Source organism: Phyllostomus hastatus, unplaced genomic scaffold, assembly GCF_019186645.2.
Source record: "Phyllostomus hastatus isolate PE091 unplaced genomic scaffold, TTU_PhHast_1.1 phas_contig_16, whole genome shotgun sequence".
Classification (NCBI taxonomy): domain Eukaryota; kingdom Metazoa; phylum Chordata; class Mammalia; order Chiroptera; family Phyllostomidae; genus Phyllostomus; species Phyllostomus hastatus.
The window spans coordinates 30,330,356-30,351,200 of NW_025333643.1; the positions used below are offsets into that span (position 1 = coordinate 30,330,356).

The 20,845-nt window shown below is 39.5% G+C and overlaps 1 protein-coding gene across 1 annotated transcript in view; it reads right to left on the reverse strand.

The window, feature by feature from the left end:
* Positions 1-1,940: 1,940 nt before the first annotated feature.
* Positions 1,941-20,845, reverse strand: part of LOC123814492 (RING1 and YY1 binding protein) — an 81,435-nt gene continuing 62,530 nt past the window's right edge. Inside the window, exons 3-5 of the mRNA XM_045832339.1 lie at positions 3,142-3,318; positions 2,949-3,047; positions 1,941-2,532 (exon numbers count right to left, since the gene is read on the reverse strand). Coding sequence (XP_045688295.1) covers positions 2,280-2,532; positions 2,949-3,047; positions 3,142-3,318 — 529 coding nt within the window. The 3' untranslated portion in view covers positions 1,941-2,279. The remainder of the gene's footprint in view (positions 2,533-2,948; positions 3,048-3,141; positions 3,319-20,845) is intronic.

Sequence of the window (20,845 nt, forward strand, 5' to 3'; positions counted from 1 at the left end):
TGGTTAATTAGCTTTTTCCACTAATCTAGAGGTCCAATCACTTTACATGAAACTAATTTTGAAAAAGTTACAGCGTTTCTGAACAAAGTGCATACACCAAAACTTATTGGTTCAAAAAGCAGTGCAAACTATGAGTTCGGTGATTTTTTTTCTTTTCAAAAAGTTAATTTAAGAAACTTAGCAATTTCTTACATCTCTGGAAAATAAATATGGCTGATTATTTACCCTCCCTGAGACCCTTAATAAAAGGAATATTAAAACTTTAGAAGGAATGTCTTTGCAATATCCCACTAATATTAAAATGTGGATTTAAAATTCATAGTCAAATCACTATGTATTATATATTCTGATGCTTATAGAAAGCATCTGATTTCCTTTGGTTCATTAATAAATACTTGAAAAATGTATTTAAGGTAAGCATAGCTTGCATCCCACATACAAGCATTATTTTAAAAAGAGGGGAACATTGTCCATGCATTTTAGAATGGGATCACAGCAACAAATAGCACTGCTTTATAACCTTTGACTTTGAGAACAGAATTTAAATTATGGTACAATGGTAACTACAGAAGAGTTTTAATGTAAATGTGAAAGGCTACTCAAATCAAGCTGTTAATTTTTTTTAACTTGTTGCCTCCAGACAGAAGTTACTTCTTAAGCAAACCAGGTTTTTCCACACCAAAATGTGGTGCTTCCTTACAAATCAGCTGCCCTTGTATGAATCCCTAAAGTATGATCAAATAAGGAAGGTGACATCAAATTCCCATGCCTGAAAATGACCCTGAAGTCTATAAACTCTGGATGTGAATAGTAACAGTTAAATAGAAGTGAGACTAAATCTGAACAGAATGAAACATTTTAAACATGTGGGGTGTGGAATCATTAGTGGTCTTTGTTTTGTGTGTTTACAATACAGTAAAAAAAGGAGTGAAAAATAGACTTTAAAACAGTCTACTCAAGCTATCTTTATGTCAAGGAAGAAAAGAACACAGGTTCTCAGAAGTATGAGCTCTCCCTGCAACTCTGGCTGCTGCCACTCTAAACATTGACCACTTGAGTTCTTCCCATAGCAGAGAACTGAGTAATGTCTGGACTGAATGTATGGATGATAATGATTTTCATTAAGTAAAACCAACAAGAGTAGATTTTTAAGAAAGAAAAACATGCTCACAACTGAACTGGTAGGGTAAGGGAAAGGAGGGGACATGAGGCAAACCAATTTCAATTACAAAACCATCAATGCAATGTCATGTGTGAAGTGGAAATAGGGATTTGCTTCTTGTATGGACCAAAAATATAGTTTAGATAGTTTTAATCCTAAAATTAAGAGACAATCTATAGATTTACCCCAGACATGAGTAGGGGTCTGGAAAATGGATGGAATTCAAGTTATAGAATACCATATTTTTATGAGCACTTAACCGTAAATTTACATGAATACTTGGCATTCTGGAGCTAGCTTAGTTCCTTCTGAATGATAAAACCTCCCAACAAACCACCTGTGATTTGTCAGTTATTCCATTGCAAATGCAGGCTATGAAGCAGTCTTTAATTTGAGATCACATTGTTTAAAAATATATATTTTCATATTGTCCAGTATTCTTTAGACAGATGAGAGAGAGTCAAGTTCCCACGTGGTTTGGAACACACTTCAGGTAAGACTGATTTTAATTTAGTTTCAGCTCTTTTGTAGAAGGGACTGTCCCAGATCTGTAACTGTTCAATGTTGTATTCACTTCACAGTGTATCAAGCACCAGCGTTGCCATGGATTGGTTTCAAATAACCCTTTATATATATTTTTATATTTATATATATAGTTATATCAAAACTGATAGTACATAGTATAACTGGAAGAAAGAACTAAACTTAGAAGGATATGCTGAAAGGATGGAGTTTGTGAACACAATAAATAAAAGTCCCTCCCAACCCACCCCACCCAACAAAACAAAAAACCAGTTGTAATGTACATGGAAAATTGTGCACAGCAGTTTTTGTTTTTTTTTTTTTATAAAAAGTAGATTCAGAAGCACATCCAATTATAAATGATTGTTAGGAAAAATCATATAAAACAATGGAATACATAAAAGTGTCAAGAGTAATTGTCAGGGTGCGAAATTCCTTGGTGGCCAAATGCCCATTGCAAGCAGAAATCATCCTGGCAGCATCACTAACAGGTCGATGTCCACAGAAGATTCTCCAAGGGCGCAAGCAGCATGGGCAGGTGGAGGATTTGAATTTCATACCCTGATCCATAGTTTTCACAATTCCATGTGCAATTTCAGAAAGATTCATCATTTACTGCTGACATGTCGCCCTTTGGAGTGGAGGAGCGGGAGGAGCCTTTGTCTGTGCTCTCCGACCCCGAGCTGCTCTGGTTCTGCTGTTCTGACCCTGCACTGGAGGTCACTGTGGATGAGGATGTGGAGGAAGAGCGAGTCTTTTCCTTAAAGTCTGTGATAATGACGGTGACGTTGCCTACAGTTACTGCCAACTGCTGTGCAGTGCTCCTGTCCACGTTTTTCAGCCGGGGCCTGAAAGCAATACCACAGAGGAACAGCCAATTAAATAAGCTATGGACTAAAAATGATGTCTGACAGACATTATTAATACAGAGAGATTTCATGACAATGTGGCAATGAATCTGAAGTGTCACCACACATGCCAAAGCTTTAACACAAAATCTGCTGGAATCTCAACAATAACAGAAAACACCTTCAGTAAGCAAAGCCTTGGACGACTCCAAAATTATCATCAATTGATCTGTCTCCTGTTTTGACCATAGTGATATAAAGAAGTGTGTGTGTGAAGTTAATAGTCTCATACTCTACCCCTTCTTAGCCTACAAACCTACAGGCACAAAACCATCTGAGTTCTTGATTATGAATAAGCAGATTATGAATAAGCAAATCAGAGCAGCACTTCAGTATTTTATTCTAGTTTCAAATACCTTGAGGTGTGATTCGATTCACTGGTCTTTGTTGTAGCATTTGCAGACTGTATGCTGTTTGCTTCACTAGGAGGATCTTTCAGAATATCAGACTTTGGTCTAAAGAGGGGGAGGTATACCAAGAGAGGCATTTAAAGATACCTTTGATTCATCTGCAAAATAATATACTGTGCTGAGTTACCCAGGAACTTACTTTGTTTTCTTGTTGGCATTTTTCTTGGTAACACTGGGACTAATTTCCTTATCTTTCTCGGGTTTCTCTTTGTCTTGCTTCTCCACCTTCTCCTTCTTCTCCTTCTTTGGAGGTGGAGGGGTGGCATACTGTTGTGCCACTTGCTGTGCCACCAGCTGAGAGTTGATTCGAGGTTTTCTACAACATTCAAGGAAAGACATATCCTTATTTATTTTATGAATATTTCTTTCAGTTTTTATTTTTGTCTCTTAATTTCTTATTTTATTACTCTGTATCTGGTACCTCAAAACTCAATTATATTACACTATTTCTACATTACTGCTTCTCTGCAGCATGGATGAGTCCATAAAACTTTTCCTCTTTCAAATTCACTTTCTGTACAACTGCCTTTAATGACATACACAGAAAGCAGTAAAAATGCCTTTCAGCCAATAAAAAAAAGGACACTTTCTAAGAGTGCTGAGGACACTACTTCCTTTGAGCTGTCAAGATTATACAGACTGACAGCTTTCAGATACTCCTGCTGCAGAGGGTTACTCTCATTTTATTAAATGGATACTGGTAATCCCTTGAAAAGAGAATGAAATCAGAATTGAGGAGTGATATTCACTCCTCAATCTAATTATTCCAATGTGGTCTGCTCCCCTCCAGCTCTGTGACTGGTTTGGAGAACACACATAGAGCAATAAAAGGTAACTGTGGTTCGTACTAGCTCCCAAAGGGATGAAGACTGAAAGTCAATATAAAGAATTTTAGACAATACATTCATTGTGATATCAATCATTATGTCCCTACCCATCTCCAACTGACACTGGCTCTTAACACTATTGTTTACAAATTTTAAGTGATGCTAAGCACTTCTTACAATGACTCATCATTCACACTCAAAGGGGAAAAGAAAGGAAGAAAGGAAACCCCATCTGCTGTTTCTATATAATATTAATTTTCAAAAACAGTCACATCTAGATCAACATGTACAGCATGATAAGCTCTTCAAGTACAAGGTGCAGAAAGAAACACCCAAATGGATCCATTCATGAGGTGAAACTGACTGGCTGCCACAATGTAACGATCCCCTTCAGGCAGGCCCTAGAACTCCCTTTTCCTTTTCTCAGAATAGAGGACTACACAAAATGAAAAACAAACCTAGGAAAACAAAACAAAAATAAAGCTTCCATCTTAAGTAATTCTGGCATTTTTTGGGGAAGAAGATAAACTAAGAAGAGTTGTTAGACACATGATACACTGACCCATTAAGTTAAGCACAGTTACTGGATTATTGAGCACCTCTAGGGAGCAGGATGCTTACTCCACAACCACATCAAGGTGAGCTGAAGCGTGGAAGGCACTGGATTTGTTCTGAGTGTTTTAGTACTGGTTCAGTGGTAGTGTGGCTTTGCCAGAGAACATACCAACAAAGGTGTGCAATCTCAGAGCAAGGTTCCCATTGGCCTCCATCAATACACGCCTTGGTCACAGGGTGCCACACCATGAACGCCAGTCAGGTACACCTCAGCCTGGATCACAAATGGCCTCACTTGTCACTGAGCAAGGGATTCAAACACAGATGTGAAGTATCCCTAGAGAGAAAGGGAGGAATGTTCTTACTCTGAAGCCTGGTCCCCAAATGTGCAGAGGATCCCACATGAAAAGTAACTTTCTGTTTTTACAGTTTCTAACAAAGGCAGCAGTAGCCATCTAACACATTCTACTCCTTCAGAGAGAAGTATTGGGTTGGCCAAAAAGTTGGTTATGTTTTTTCCACATGATGGCTTTAGAGTACTTGGTTTGTCTTTTAACTTCATTCAAAATAATTTTATTAGATTGTACTGTGACAGCTGTCGTGCCAGCATGCATTAAAAAAACATCAAAATTGGTGAATTTTTGTGCAGCCATTTTAAGATATGCAACATTTTTGGTATATGATGCTTTATTATTTCAGGAAAGATTAAGTGCAACTGAAACACAAAAAAGAAAGATTTGTGCAGTGTATAGATAAGTTGCTGTGACCAACTGACCATGTCAAAAGTGGTTTGCAAAGTTTCTTTGTACTACTGACATTTTGGTCAAATAATTCTTTCCTGTGGGGCTGTCTTATGCATTGTAAGATGTTTAGAAGCACCCCTGGCCTGTCTCCTCTAGAAGCCAATAGTGGGTGATGGCCGACATACTCAAAATATCCAAATTAATGAAGTTATTGGTAAAAATGTGACTTATTTTACGGAAAAAAGTCACCGGCTTTTTGACCAACCCAATATAACTAAGCTAATACTTACAAAGAAGATTAATTGCCACTAGGAACACTTCACAAGCACTTGCTGGGGACATAACAGATGAGCTGTCTACAGGGATTACCAAACAGTTTAAATTGAATAAATGAGAGTGCCATATACCAACTAAGACTCAGCCAGGGTTAACACAGTGAATCAATCATTAAAACTACGAAAAACTACACCTTGATGGAGAATTTCAATGAACCAGATATGTACATTCCTTCAAGGAAACCCAACAAAAAACAAGAGCAGAGATGGACATCAATCTAAGAGTATCTACAAAAGAGATGGTAACAGGTATTCCCAATGCCTGCCCCAAAGAACTCCGAGTTTAATCAAAGGCTCATCCAATCAGTTAAGAGGAGCTTGTCTGACTCTAGGACATACATTTATGATGTCACTTACCACATTACACTAAATAGCCAACCAACTAACTGTCTACTCCTCAATGGCAAGACTGCTATCTCAATCATCTTTGTCAATAAATTCATTTATTGGATAAATAATAAACAAACAAACACTGCAGAGAAAGACAAAGCAGTATGAGGATTGAGAAGAGGGGCCCAAGCTTTGGTGATCAGGAGTAGCTACCAACTCTTAGAAGAACAAGCCACATAGGATCAGGGCTGTAAAAATGATGGAAATAAACTGCCAGAGGAACAACACAGAGCAAGCATAAAGCCTTTTTTGAGAACGGTGGTGTTGAGGTAAAACATGGCCCCAGCTACTACTGGAAGGGTCCGAGGGGATTTCTATATGGGAAAGGGAGACAAATTGTGTTGTACACTGAAAGGGGCAGAAAGATCAAAGGTTGACAAGAGACAGGGGTTAATGCACTGGACAAAGGAAATAAAGAACACACTCAACAAAGTCTTGGGAAAGAAATGGGGACACTTTTTTTCTGAGACCGGAGAGGGATGCTAGGTAAAAGGGGGTTGTAGGCAGAATATGGAAATGAAAATCAGAGAATAGATTCAGAAACCATGGACGTTAGAAATCGTGCCTGGTTTGGTGAGCAGCAGGCACTAACAGCAGAAGGGAGAGCTGGTGATGAGCAGAGAGAAAGGAAAGTTACCATACTGGTATCTCACAAATTGCCCTTAACGGCACGAGTATGACATGCCTTATATTACAGCTCTCAGCTAGCCACACATCACACTTATCCAGAATGGATTATTCTCTAATGAGGCCAGTATGCCAAGGCTATGGGCATACTGTGGGCAATGGTTGAGTCACCCATCTGCATGTTTCTGCTGCTGGCATTCTCTATCACTTCAGCAAATACATCCTCAGAATTCTTCGGCACATGCATCACAATCCAGTATCTGTAGCACAATATCTACATGTACAAAAGGTAAAATATGAGCTACAATTCTTAATATGTAGCATGTGTGCAGAACTGCATGCATGTTCTCATGTGTTTCTAAAAAAATGAATTTGACTAGAATGGTTAGGTATTCCTCTCCTCTAGTGGTCAGCCAAGGCAAAATTTCACAAATGAAAAGGACCCAGGATTATTTTTACAAAAAAAATATGGGGTGTTTGCTAAATCCACCCGTGTTGTCAAAATTATTGCTGTGTTCTAAATGTCATATGTCTCCATCCTAAGTAACTAACTCAGCCTTTCTCCATAAACAAACCTCAACAACAGATGAGCACTTATTACTTTAATTATTACTGCTGCTTTTTCATGTTTATTCCCCCAGGGTCAGGGAATGCAGATGAGGTAGGAAAATATACCTAATTAATTTTAAAAAGGCACACAGTGTTTCTGAACAAAGAACATTCCAACACTTACTGGTTCAAAAAGCAGTGCAAACCTCTTGGAAGCGGCAGGTAAAGAAAACTAGAAGGGCCTCCAGTGTGAGACCTCCCACAAGATCTGTTCTTGCAAAGAAGGTGCAACCGTGTCCGAACTGTTCTGGCAGCTCTTGCCATCTGTTCCCTCCTTATTTCTAGGCTAATACACTCTGACCATGTGACAGAATGGAAATGGCCAATGTCCAGTAATAGAACTACACACACTTCACTCCCATGGGGCCAGGGAAGCTAGCCCCCAGACCAGGCGTGACAAACTGCGCCTGAAATTGGAGAGGTATAGTTGACTCACAGGTGGCACAGGACAGGCGCACATACTCTAGAGAAGGAACTTTTATTGCCATTTCAAATATTAAGAAGATGGAGAAGCAGAAAGATTAAGCAACTTATATTAAGTGGCTGAGCTGGGATTTTTAACCCAGATCCATCTGGATTCTCCATGGGCTTCTCTTACAAAGATAACAGCAAATGAGTCTCTCCACCTCCCAAAAGCCCAGACTTGTTTTTATGCGTGTTTGTGTATGAAGAAGGCTGGGGGTAAGTAAGGGTGATGTGACTCCAGCACAGGGTACTTTGGATGAAAAACCCAGGTCAATCCCAGGGTACACTTTAGCTAGACACCACCCAAGAGCCCCATTACCCTCATTAGTCTCACTACCTTTACTGTGGCAAGAAGAGGACTACTGGGGTATCCTTAAGGGAAGAGAAAAGGGCAGGAAGGAGCCAGCAAGAATGTTTTCCACTGCCTTCGGAACAACTGCCTACAAGGAATGGACCCTTATCATGATATTTAAAACTGCTTATCAGTGAGAAATACTTCCCACTGATTTACATTGCTCAATGAAGTCTTCTAAGTGTCACACAACAAACTGTAAATAGCATGTTTAATTGGCAGAAATTTCAACATGTAGAAAGTCAATTTTTTGATATGGAGCTGAGAGCCTAGATTCTCCAAAACTACCTAAGTTTCTCAACTAACACACCTTAAATAAGCAATTAACAGACTCAGATACTGAGACAAATTTGACGGATGCCAGCTGAGAGGGAGGTTGGGGGACTGGGTGAAAAAGGTGAAGGGACTAAGAAACATGAACTGACAGTTACAAAAGAGTCATGGGGATGTGAAGTACAGCATGGAAACATAGTTAATAACACTGTAATAACTATGTATGATGCAAGGTGGGTACTAGACTCCTGTGGTGATCACTTCCTAGGATATATAAAATGTCCAACCACTATGTTGTACACCTGTACACCTGACACTAATATAATGTTGTCTGTCAACTGTAATTGAAAAATAAAGAGTATTTTTATGGAAAAAATTGTCTTCTTAAAATTATTTTATAGATCTATTGCTACTTCAGTAGCATTTACAAATGGAAATCTGTTGTGCAATTGCAATAACAGGCACCATCTGGAAAACATATTTATTTATTTGCATTTAAACAGCTACTATCTCAGAAAAGTCTATTCCATAAAAAGAGAAGTAAATCTCTATCTGGGTACACCTTAATTTCTAAAGAAGAAAAATTTTCAGAGTTTGAGTATACATAAATGAATGAACACAGGGAGATCACAAAACAGTATCTTTTGGGATTGTTTTGATATGTGTACTCGTGCCACTTTGGGGAAGATAGGCAAACCATTTTCAAAGAGGTATTTCTCCCATATACCCTTTGCCTTTTTTACTTATGCACTCAGGGGAACCTGAGATCTTACCACTGGTTTCTCACATGCTTCTATGTCCCCCAGCTACCACAACAGCAACAAGGCGAAGACATGTCCTTGTCGTTTAGGCAACAAAGAGCTGGAGGCACCTCTGACAAATCCTATCTTTTCCTTGATTATGTCCAGTTCTTCTTAAATTACCATTTGTGCGTTTTGCCCACTTACAGAATTCTATCTGGTGTTTCACTTCTCAATTAAAATACTCCCAAGGCCCTGAAACCAGACAACTCATCCATCCATCAAAAAAAGGGGGAGGGGGGGAGGAAGGAGGTACTTGGCAACTTACAAAATGTCTTCAAGTCAGCTTCCATTGCCCTTGAGTTCTTTGGACATTGCCTTTACAACTCCCCAACCCCTTTTCTGCCTTGGCAATTTGTTAGTTGAAGAATTAGCGATTGCAAAGTTTTAAGAACTCTGTGAATGCCTTTTCCACTCAGCTCACTCTATCAGGAGCCTAATTCTTTAGGATAGATCACATTATGGTACTGTAATCACAAGGAGCCTCTCCGTGATGTTTTCCTGTCCCTGCACTCAAAAGATCATTGTATACATGGCACTGGTCTGGCTAAGATATTTACCCCATCCAACAATAACTGAATTTTTCCATTACTGATGCCCCAAACATATATACCAGCTTGGAACAAAGCAAAATACTCTGTGCATGTCCATTATGCAATAACACCTACTGACTAAAACATTTTAAAAATAAAATGGGAATAACAGTAAATCCAACCTCAGGGAACTGGCTAGGCCAAATGTGTAAAAAAGTGCTTTATAAACTGCACAACTTTTTTCTTTGCAAAGTTACCTGTTAAAGCCACAATGAGGTTAATAAATCAGATCTTTGTTTGTTTGAACTAGTCTGCGTACAATAATGTATTCCAAGTTATAAACAATCAAACTGCAAACACATTTGCAAATTAGTCAATGCTTGCATTTACCTCTAAGGCAATGTAAGTGTCAAGTATCAGAGTTTGTCTATCCTAACAATACCCAGCACTAAACATGAATGGCTCCTGGCTTTGATGACTAATTCAGAAAAGAGGCCTACAAGAACTTGTTTTCTGTTCATTTTACCCACCACACTCAACTTATTCTATTTTTTAAATACCAATGATAACTTAGAGGAGAAAATGCTGTGAGCAAAACACAGAAGTTAAGAGTTCTAACTCCAACATTAATAAACATGAGACCTTAGTCAGATAGGTATGAGATTATCGGGGTGATCACTTAGTAAGTTATGTAATGTCTGACTGCTGGAGTACATACCTGAAACTAGTAATATTGTATTGTCAATTGTAATAGAAAAATAAAAAATGACAAAAAATAAATCACACACACACAAAAATAACTATGACACCTTAAAATGTAATATAAGACTTAAAAAATCTAAAAATATATAAAACATACTTAAACAGGCTACTAAAAGGGCTCTTTCCCCTCCATCTTTAGTTTTTATTAAATGACTAATGTGCCACTTTATCCTCAACAAATCTGGTAGGTTAGACAGCCACTAAAAACAGCGAGGGTTAACAATCAGACCAAAGAGAATCAGAATCCCTGGACTGTTATCAGTCCGATACTCTTTCAGCTACACCATACTAGGCTGAGAGCTTTTTAAGAAAAGGGTTTTAATACCTTTTAAAATGTTCTGTACCTTTTTCATATCTGCTGTGGCATTGCTAACAATTACCAATCCAATGTATCCTAGTCCAATGAAGAGTAAGTAACAGAAGAGGAAATATGGTAGATCATTAGGTTTACAAGTAAATTCCCAGGGAGCTTCTGGTAAGTACTTTCTTTTATTTTAAAGGACTGATAATCTTTAGAGAAATCTGCTCAGTTATAGGAATACAAAACCACACAAGAACTCCAACCTAATTCTTCCCTGACAGCAGGAACGTAAGTCCTCACACTAGTTGTTCCTGGTGTAGGCCTATGCCAGCACTAGTCCGACCTGCTGGCTTTGCTGTTGGAAGATCAGTCAGTACTCATGGCCAGGAGCTGCTTTTGCCAGTGTCTGGCCATGCCACACCAGGGTTATAAGGACTCTATGTGACTTTGTGACCCTCAGTGAAGACAATCATCATCATACAATGGATAATTTAAAAAGTCAATTGTCACATAACTTTGCCAGGATCAGACCTTGCACAGCATTAATTTCCCTTTGATCACCAAATAGCATCTCTTCTTGCCATTATTTTCATTACTAAACAGTTCTTTCCCTCATGTAAACATTTGTCTTCATCAAATTTCTCAAATCTTCTGGCTCATTTTCTAGAATGAGCTACTGGGTGAACCTGAAGGGATCTTAGTTTGCATTATAGGTTACTCTTTCCCACCAGTACATATCCTTGACTCAGGAGAACTATTCTGTCTGTACCAGACAAGCAACATTTCCCCTCAATTCTGACTCCAATTGTCCAATAAAAAAAAACAAACAAACAAGACAAAACAAAACAAACAAAAAAAAAGAGTTCTGGTCAAGGTGGAGACATAGGTAGAAACGCCTAGCTTCCTCGCACAACCAAAAGAAGGATCACAACCAATCTAAAAACAATAAACAATCACAAGTGCCAGAAAACCAAACTGCATGGGACTCCAAAAACCAAGGAATTAAAGATACATCACTCAGACTGTTAGGAGTCTGGCAACCAAGCAGAGAGAATGCACAGGCGAGGCGGGGCTGGTTAAGAGGACTCTTAGCAAGGGAGCAGACTATGCGGACAAGGCATAGCTGGCTGAACAGGAAACCTAAGACTCAAAGCTAGTGGTAAACTATTGCCAGGGTTTCCATAGCAGGAGAAACTCCCAGTCTCACATGAGAGTTTGTTGGAGCAAGCGAGCTACATTGTTCCCTCTGATTTCTCCCCCACAGAGTGTCTCACAATGCAGCGAAGAGGGTTGCTTCATCTGGGTGAATACCTAAGCACCCCCCGCCCTGCTACAACATAACAAGTGCACCAAGACAAAGAAATATGGTCCAAATGAAAGAACAGATCAAAATTCCAGAAAAAGAGCTAAGTGACAAGGAGATAGCCAATGTATCTGATGCGGAGTTCGAAACACTGGTAATCAGGATGCTCACAGAACTGATTGAGCTCGGTTGCAAAATGAAGGAACAAGCAAAGGTTACCCAAAGTGAAATAAAGCAAAATATATAGGGAACCTATTGTGAAGGGAAGGAAACTGGAACTCAAATCAATGATTTGGAACAAAAGGAAGAAATAAACATCCAACCAGAATAGAATGAAAAAACAAGAATTCAAAAAAAAATGAGACGGCTTAGGACAATTTTAAGCACTCTACCATCAAAATCATAGGGGTCCCAGAAGGAGAAGAACAAGAGCAAAAAGTTGAAAATTTATTTGAATAAATAATGAAGGAGAACTTCCAAAATCTGGCAAAGGAAATAGACTTCCAGGAAGTCCAGGAAACCCAAAGAGTCCCAAAGAAACTGGAACCAACAAGGAACACACCAAGGCACATCATAATTACATTACCCAAGATTAAAGATAAGGACAGAATCTTAAAAACAGCAAGAGGAAAGGAGACATTTACCTACAAGGGAGTTCCCATAAGAGTACCAGCTGATTTCTCAAAAGAAACCTTGACGGCAAAAAGGGGCTGGAAACAAGTATTCAAAGTCATGAAAAGCAAGGACCTACATCCAGGATTACTCTATCCAGCAAAACTATCATCATTTAGAAGGAAAGGCAGATAAAGTGCTTCCCAGAGAAGGCCAAGTTAAAGGAGATCATTACCGCCAAGCCCTTATTATATGAAATGTTAAAGGGACTTAAGTAAGAAATAGAAGGTCAAAAACTATGAACAGTAAGATGACAACAAACTCACAACTATCAACAACTGAACCTAAAAAAAAAAAAACAAAAACTAAGCAAACAACTAGAACAGGCACAGAATCAGAGAAATGGACATTACAGGGAGTGTTTTTAGTGGGGAGGGGGAGGGGAGGAGTCGGGGGGAATACAGGGAATAAGAAGTATAATTGGTAGGCACAAAATAGATGGGAAGAGGTTAAAAATGGTATAAGAGACAGAATTCAAAGAACTTAGTTTATGTCCATGGGCTGTACATATAAGGGGGGGGGGGGCGGGATAAGGAGGGTTGGGGGATGCAGGGCATAGGAGGGATAAAGGGGAAAATATTGGGAAAACTGTAATAGCATAATCAATAAAATATACTTAAACACACACACACACACACACACACACACACACAAACAACCTCCCCCCACAACCAAGTCATCCCTTTTTCCCACCTATTTTTCCCCCTGTCATCTTCACAAATGATAGGGAGGGTATGGGCTTTGAGTTAGGACAGCCTTTGGACTTTTATCCAGGGTCTACTACTAAACTCAGGTAAATTACTTGAAATGGGAATGGGGCCACACCTAATTTAACAGGCTGAAGTCAAGATTAAATTAGGTAAAGTGTACTTAACTCTTGTCATAATATGTGTACACAGAATGTGTAGATGTTCAACAAAATAATTTATTTTAAAAATAATATACATGCTTCAAAGCACTTTTCCAGCTATGGATGCATATACCACCCTTTCTCAGCCACTAGGAAGTAAGTGCAAGAGGCTGGTAAGCCTTCTTCCAGAAATGGTTCTAGAGGCAGAAATCCTTCACATTATCTTCCTGATGTTAACTATGCTGTGTAGCAGCAATAGCAGATCTTCATGGACATAACTGCCAATTTTTCTGCACATTTTAGTATGACAGAATTTTGGTTTTGCAGATATTCCTTTTAAAAGAGGATGCCTTTAAGAGGCTACAAGACTTCAACTGTACAATATACACGGCACTATACACACTCACCAGATACAATTGGCTCCAACAGAACTAACATATCATTCTTAATTTAATAAATAGAACAATCTGAAATGTTCAACTCTAGATTCAAAATTATCATTTTTCAAATGTCTCTTATGCCCTGAAATCACACTTACTTAACATATAATTGAGCACCACTATGTGAAGGCACTGCAACTTTTCTGCAGCTCAGAAACATATATTCATTAAGTAAAAGGAGCTACAAGTGGTTTAGATTTTTTAAAACAAAAATATCTATTTTTATAAGCCAACCTGGCAGCAACAGACAGATATCTCAGCCCAGTAGTTCTCAGTGCGGTTCAGAGACTCCCAACAGCCCTCAACACGCTTTCAGGAGGGGTCTACAGGGCCATACCTGCTTCCATAATCATTTTATTTTCCATAATAATTGTAAGATGTTACTAGCCTTTTATTTTCCAAAGACTACATGATATCACTGCTATGACAGCTAATAAAATTTATGTTTGTATATTCTTGTGTTTTAAACATTTCTCAGTTTTATTTTCTGGTATCGGATGTATTTATAGATATAACTGACATAAGCAAAAGTTCCTTGGGGTCCATAATAATTTTAAAAGAGTGTAAGGGATCCTCTGACCAAAAAGCTTGTGAACTGCTACCCCACATCATGCCAAATATTTTACTGTGCAAGTTTGCTTCATTATAGGAAGAGATTTCTTTAGAAGGCTTAAATTCTTTCTCAGCAAAACTTCTAAAAGGAAACATGAAAAGCAGCCTCACCTTCAATTGTAGATTAAGAAAACATTCGGGGTGGGTGGTGGGGGGGGCCATTTCAAACTTAGTAAGCACTAGGATAACTTTCAAGAAGTGGTCTTAAGGTATTTCAACCACAGACTATAGATCTTGCTTCCTTCCTTTTATTGTGGTCATTCAAAATGTCCCATAATAAATGTGCCTTTAGATCTCACTCGGCTTTTATACAAAACCAAGCCACTGAAGAACAAACAACTCTGACCAAATCCTCAGCAAGCAAAAGACCTATGATAAGGATTTAGTCTAAGTAGTGTTGTATTTTAGGGTCACTGTCTGTCACTCTTACATCTTCATTGTCCATTTTCCTTCTAGACCAGGAACTAAACACCTTCCTCCACCACAATGTCCTATCTGGTCATTTTTCATCTTCCCTTTAGTTATCTAACACAACACTACTGAAGCCATAGGTCCAAAAAAGAAAGTTTAACACTTATTTCTCTGCTTGAAACCTTTGCTATCACCTAAGGCTCACAGAATTAAACTTAACTTCCTAGCTTGATCTAATAGGGATCCTCACAATTTAGTTCCACCATTCCTCACAGGCTCACCTTTCCTCTACTCACCACCCCAGGTTGCCTCTGAGTTGTAGCTCAAGCCACACCAAGACTTTATCTTTTCAAAAGATACTTTACCAGTCACTTATCTGCTGATCCCTAAGCTTCTTAGGTCACCTGCAGAACCCACACCTATTTTAAAACCCAGCTCAAATGCCACCATTTTCCCAATTTCTCCTGCCAAGTAACAGTTTGTGGCCAAATCTGAGGGGCTTCCCATAACCACCCTGACATACTTCTGCTACTTAATGTTCTATATTATAATGTCACCCTGCTTATCTGCCTCTGCCTACTCGATTATGAACATCTCTGAGGCAGAACGGACCCTTTAAACTTTATGCTGTACTTCCCAAACTTGTTTCAAAATAATTGTTTGTTTCCTGACACTGGCTCACTTGATGCTGGCTGCAAGGATGTATGTCCTCTGTATAAGGTGGTGCAGACAGCATATGCCACATCAGCATGTAACATCACATTGCATTATAATGCTGTGCTTTAAAGTCTCTCTGTGCCTCAGAAGTGAGGGACTTTGTACAACTCATCTTTTCTACTACCATTCCCCAGCAAAAAGACTTAGGACATAAAAGGGTACCAATGAATACATCTAATGCAGAGATAGCAGAGCTCCCAGTTTAAAAGAGGGGAAAAAAGTAAGAAGATTCACAGGTAATAGAATGCTTCCTGTAAGGAGGCACCATGTTGAATGGTCTCCATTCTCATAACTCTTTGAAGTTATTGAAGGAACCAAAGTCTAAAGGTCCAACAGTGAAAAGAAAGCTCAAGCAAGGGGAATTTAACCCAAGTCTATGCTCTTTGCACTAATCCGCACTGCCCACCCAATGAATCTTAAGAAGGGAAATGAACTGAAGCCAATGAAAGCAAGGAAAACAAGCTGTAGTAAATGAAGACTAAAAACAGGTCTCTGAATCTGCCAATCAAGGTGTTTCTCTTCCGTTCCTTCACTAGATTACACATATACCCATTACTCACCCACCTCTGCTCCCACCTGAAATATCTCAACTACTTTAACATATCCCAGCTACACTCACAACCATACAGGTATGAAAAAAGTAGGCTTTGACCTTCTGTTCCACAATGCCTTTTTTTTTTTTTTTAACTAGCTAGGTCCAAGGATCTAGGACAAAATTCTTTAGAAGTCTAAGTCCTTCAGAAATGCTCTTGGCCTTTTGTTCCCCCAAAGTAAAAAAGATCTATGGGTAGGAACAACTGACTTCTCAAAGCTTACTTTACCCTACACAGAAAAACCACATTATCACAAGAGTAAGTACTGTACCATCAAGTGGGAGAATCTCACACGATCAGCAAGCTCTCCAATTACAAAGATATACCTAAATCCCAAGCTTATACAAAGGGATATTGGATAAACTGGGATGATGGCATAGTACATATGTGCAAACATCTGCCATCGTTCTGATATCAGAAGTTTTCAAGTTGGTATCCCACTCATTAAGTATCTCCCTTTGGTATCCAACTAAGCCAATTTGCATGAGTTGTAATACATCTGCAACAAGGTAAGGATGTTATTATGTTCCACAAATGACTTTCAAAGGTCTTTGAAAAGGACTTTTTTCTCTCTTAAACTAGGTTGCTACAAGTTTACTTTCTTCAAAGATTTCTTGAATGTCTGACTCACTAATTTGCAAAGATAAAACAGATTTCTCTAATGTTTTTCTAGAATTCTAAAAATAAACTTTAAACATTTAATTTTTAACTACAATAATTTCAGAGTTCCTGTATACCTCATACCTCCTTGCCCAGTTTCTAATGTTAACATCTCATATAAAATAGTATAATTATCAAAATCAGAAAATTAACACTGGTTTAGTTTACAATACTGTCAACTAATCTGAACACTTTTAAAAAAATTCTCACCAGTTTCTGTTTCAGCATCATGTCTAGGCTCCCACATCACATTCTGTCCTCATTTTTTGTTTCCTGTCTACAATTGCTCCTCAGTCTGTCTTTAATAGCCTTGACACTTTAAAAAAAATTCCTCACCTGAAAACATGCTTAGAGAGGGTAAGGGATGGGGTGTGTGTGTGTGTGTGTGTGGGGGGGGGGGGACAGAGATATTGAGATGCAACTGTTGACTCTTGCTGGTGCCTCAATGGGCAACCAAACCCACAGCCTAGGCATGTGCCCTGACTGGGAATCAAACCCACAATCGTACAGTTCACAGGACAGTACTCCAACCAACTAAACCAACCTAGCCACACCAGCCAGGGCATATCTGATGTTTTCTTATGGTCAGAATGAGGTTACACATTTTAACAATTACACAGCAGAGATGTATGTCCTCTTAGGTGTTTTTCATAAACCACATTATCACAAGAATAAGCGCTTGTGGCATCAAGTGGGATATGATTATCAAGAGGTCCATGATGTTTCTATATCTTATTACTGGTGATGTTAACCATGATCACTTGACTATGGTGGCATCTGTCAGGTTTCACGTTAATGTTACTATTCTTTACTAAACATCTCAGAAGAGATATTTTGAGACTACATGTATAAATAAGCTGTTTTCCCTCAAATGTCCACTCACTAACTTTAGCACCCAAATGTGGATTCTACAAAAATTACTGCTGTTTTTTGTTTTGTTTTGGCCTAATGGCAATTTTCTAGTTCCTCCTTTCCATCTCCATTTGCTATTTGAAAATTCTTGTGTAAAAGCTGTCTCTGCTCTCTGTTTTACTCATACAATTATCTATATGTATAAATTTATGGTTATTTTACCCTATAAGTTAACATCCAGTGCTACTGAAATGGGGTAGATCAGACCAGAGATTGTTGGGAGAACAGGGAAGACTCCAGTCCAGAGGAACCCCAATCTGGCACAAAAGGCTGTTCCCCCTCCTGCCAGGAGAAGGCAGAGGAGAGGGGAGAGCTGCCCAGGCAGCAGATTGAAGCTGCCTGCCTTCTCTAAAGGGAGGAGCCACTGGAGCAGAAAGTTTGCTGTAGGCAAACTGTAAACAAAAGCAACTCCCCCTTACTAATAAACATGGTGGCTGGAAGAGGGGAAAAGGCAAATTTAGCCAACACTGGCCCTTACTGGTTGAAAATCTGGACATTCTCCCTGGCATCTGGAGCACATGGAATTCTGGGAGAGGACTTTTAAACAGCAGGTCGGTAGAGGCTTCCTATCTTGGCTTCTTGGGCTCTTGCTTTGCCCAGCAGGGGAGCATCTACAGGGACACTTGTAAGATGGGCAGACGCTGGGCCCACATGGGGCTTAGGCCCCACACGACTGGAAGCCAGCTCCCAGGAGGCAGAGTCCCACACTGGGATACATGCCTCACTGGCCTAAGCCTTTGAGATGCTACAACCCAGTGCAGCATAGCACATGGGTACTAGACAGCATTGGAGCTGCTGCTGCAAGACAATGGTGACTCTGAAACCCACAAATGCATATCCCAGAGAGGATGGAGACCTGTCTGCATAGCTGGATTAAGCTCCAGAAGGACAGATAAACAATAATGGGGAACTTCTGGGTGTGGCATTGATTAGCGATCTTTTTGGAAGTAAGACATATTTTGTGTATTGCAATAGAGAAGGGTTCATTCAGAGCAAGAATGCTCCCAGGCCCTTCAAATTGGAAACCCTGTTAATAAAAACCTATTTCCTTTCACACAAATCTTTGTGTTATGTGTATATATAGCAACAAATGGCTAGACCCCATGCTGCCTGGTTACACTACCATTATTTATTTTGTGGCTCAAGTTGCTCCACTGGAGCTGCCACCAGGAGCTCTTCCTTCAGGTTGAAGTCTTTCAATAGGCCCCAATCCTTTTTTTAGCCCTTAGAATTGAGAAGTTTTTAGGAACACATAATATTCTTTAGGCTATTTTACATTCCTAAGCACTGTAGTACTAAAAGAAAACCATTACAGACCAGCTATAAAAGGACTAAAATATTCTAACTTCTCAGTTGTGCAGTGATAAATCCTTACATCCTATCCCAATTAGCTTTATATTCCAGACAGCACAACCATTAACAAAAGCTGGGTGGTGTCTAAGAAAGTGGGAGCTCTGGATCTCATAATGAGTACATTTTTTTCCAGAATGTATTCACTAACCTAATGACTCAACAGAAAATTGCTAATGTTCTAAAGACATACTTGACCCTCACATTTTGCAGTCAGAGGTAAAAATTTTGCAGTCAGGAGGAATGCTGACAGATGTTGGTTACACGAAGTGGTCTTAGAATATAATATATATTTTTGGGTATTCTCAGGAAGGAAAGAAAAGATTTCAAACTCTGTAACAATCTGGAGGTACTCTGCTCAGGGAAAAGGGGACCAGAGCGGAAGCGTGTTCCAAAGAAGATTATAGCCCATAGTGGGGGAAAGAAAGAAACTTTCCTTCTGACTTTAGCCCTTTCCACAGCTCTGAAAGAACTAAAGGCTAGCAGTACCTCTAAAATCACTCATTGCTTGCTTACAACTGCAGGCTCTCTCCTCCATCTACACACACACATGAACAAGAGGGCTATAAAGAGTAACAAATGAGTGCTGAGGTTTGCTGACTTGGCCAATTTTTGTACAGGATAAATTTTAATGAGGTACAATTTAGAGAAAACAAAATACACATAGTTCTAAGAGTACAGTTTACATTTTGACACATGCATATAGCAGTGTAATCACAATACCCAATCAAGGTTCCTTTGTGTCCCTATTCCCAGCTTCAGAAGTCCACCAATTTGTTTTGTCACTATGGATTAAATTAGACTTTCCCTGGAGTCCCACATAAATGTAATTATATGGCATATGATCTTCCTTGTGTATGATTACTTTCACTAAGCAAAATATTTCTTAGAGGACTTCTGGCCAAGATGGAGGCGTAGGTAGACACACTGTGCCTCCTGGCACAACCAAAATAAGGACAACAAAAATTTAGAAACAAAAAAAACAACCAGTACTGACAGAAAATTGAACTGTATGGAAGTCCAACAACCAAGGACTCAAAGAAGAAACATTCATCCAGACCGGTATTAGGGGCAGCGCTGGGCAGTTGGGTGGAGAGGACTTGTGGCAAAGCGTTGGCTGGTGGACCCCAGGAGCACAAGGTGGCAGCTGGCAGTCCCAGCAAGGCAGCGGACTGTGGAGGGGCTTGGCACACAAGGCTGCTAGCAGAGCGGGCGGTCCCACATCTGCACACAGATAAACCAGGAGAAACTGGGGGGCGAGACAGACCACGCAATCCAAGGTTCCAGTACCGGGAAATAAAGCGTCAAAACACCGACTGAAAACACCTGGGGTGTTGAGGTTCTGGGAGAGACGCCCAGCCTCACAGGCAAGTTTGTTGGAGGACCAACAGGGTTCTAGAACATACACAAGTCACCCACACAGGAATCAGCACCAGAACAGCCCGGTTTGCTTGGGGGAAGCAAGGGAAGTGACTGAAATCCAGCAGAGAGGAGAGCAAGTGTCATTGTTCCCTCTCAGACCCCTCCCCCCACACACTGTCACAATCCAGCAACTGGGTTGCCCCAACCAGGTGAACACCCAAGGCTCTTCCCCTCACTACAAAACAGGCGTATCAAGAAAAAAAACAAAAAGCAAAAAACAAAAAAACCCAAACAAAGGAACAGATCAAAACTCCAGAAATAATACAACAAAGTGACAAAGAGACAGCCAACCTATCAGATGCACAGTTGAAAACACTGGTAATCAGGAT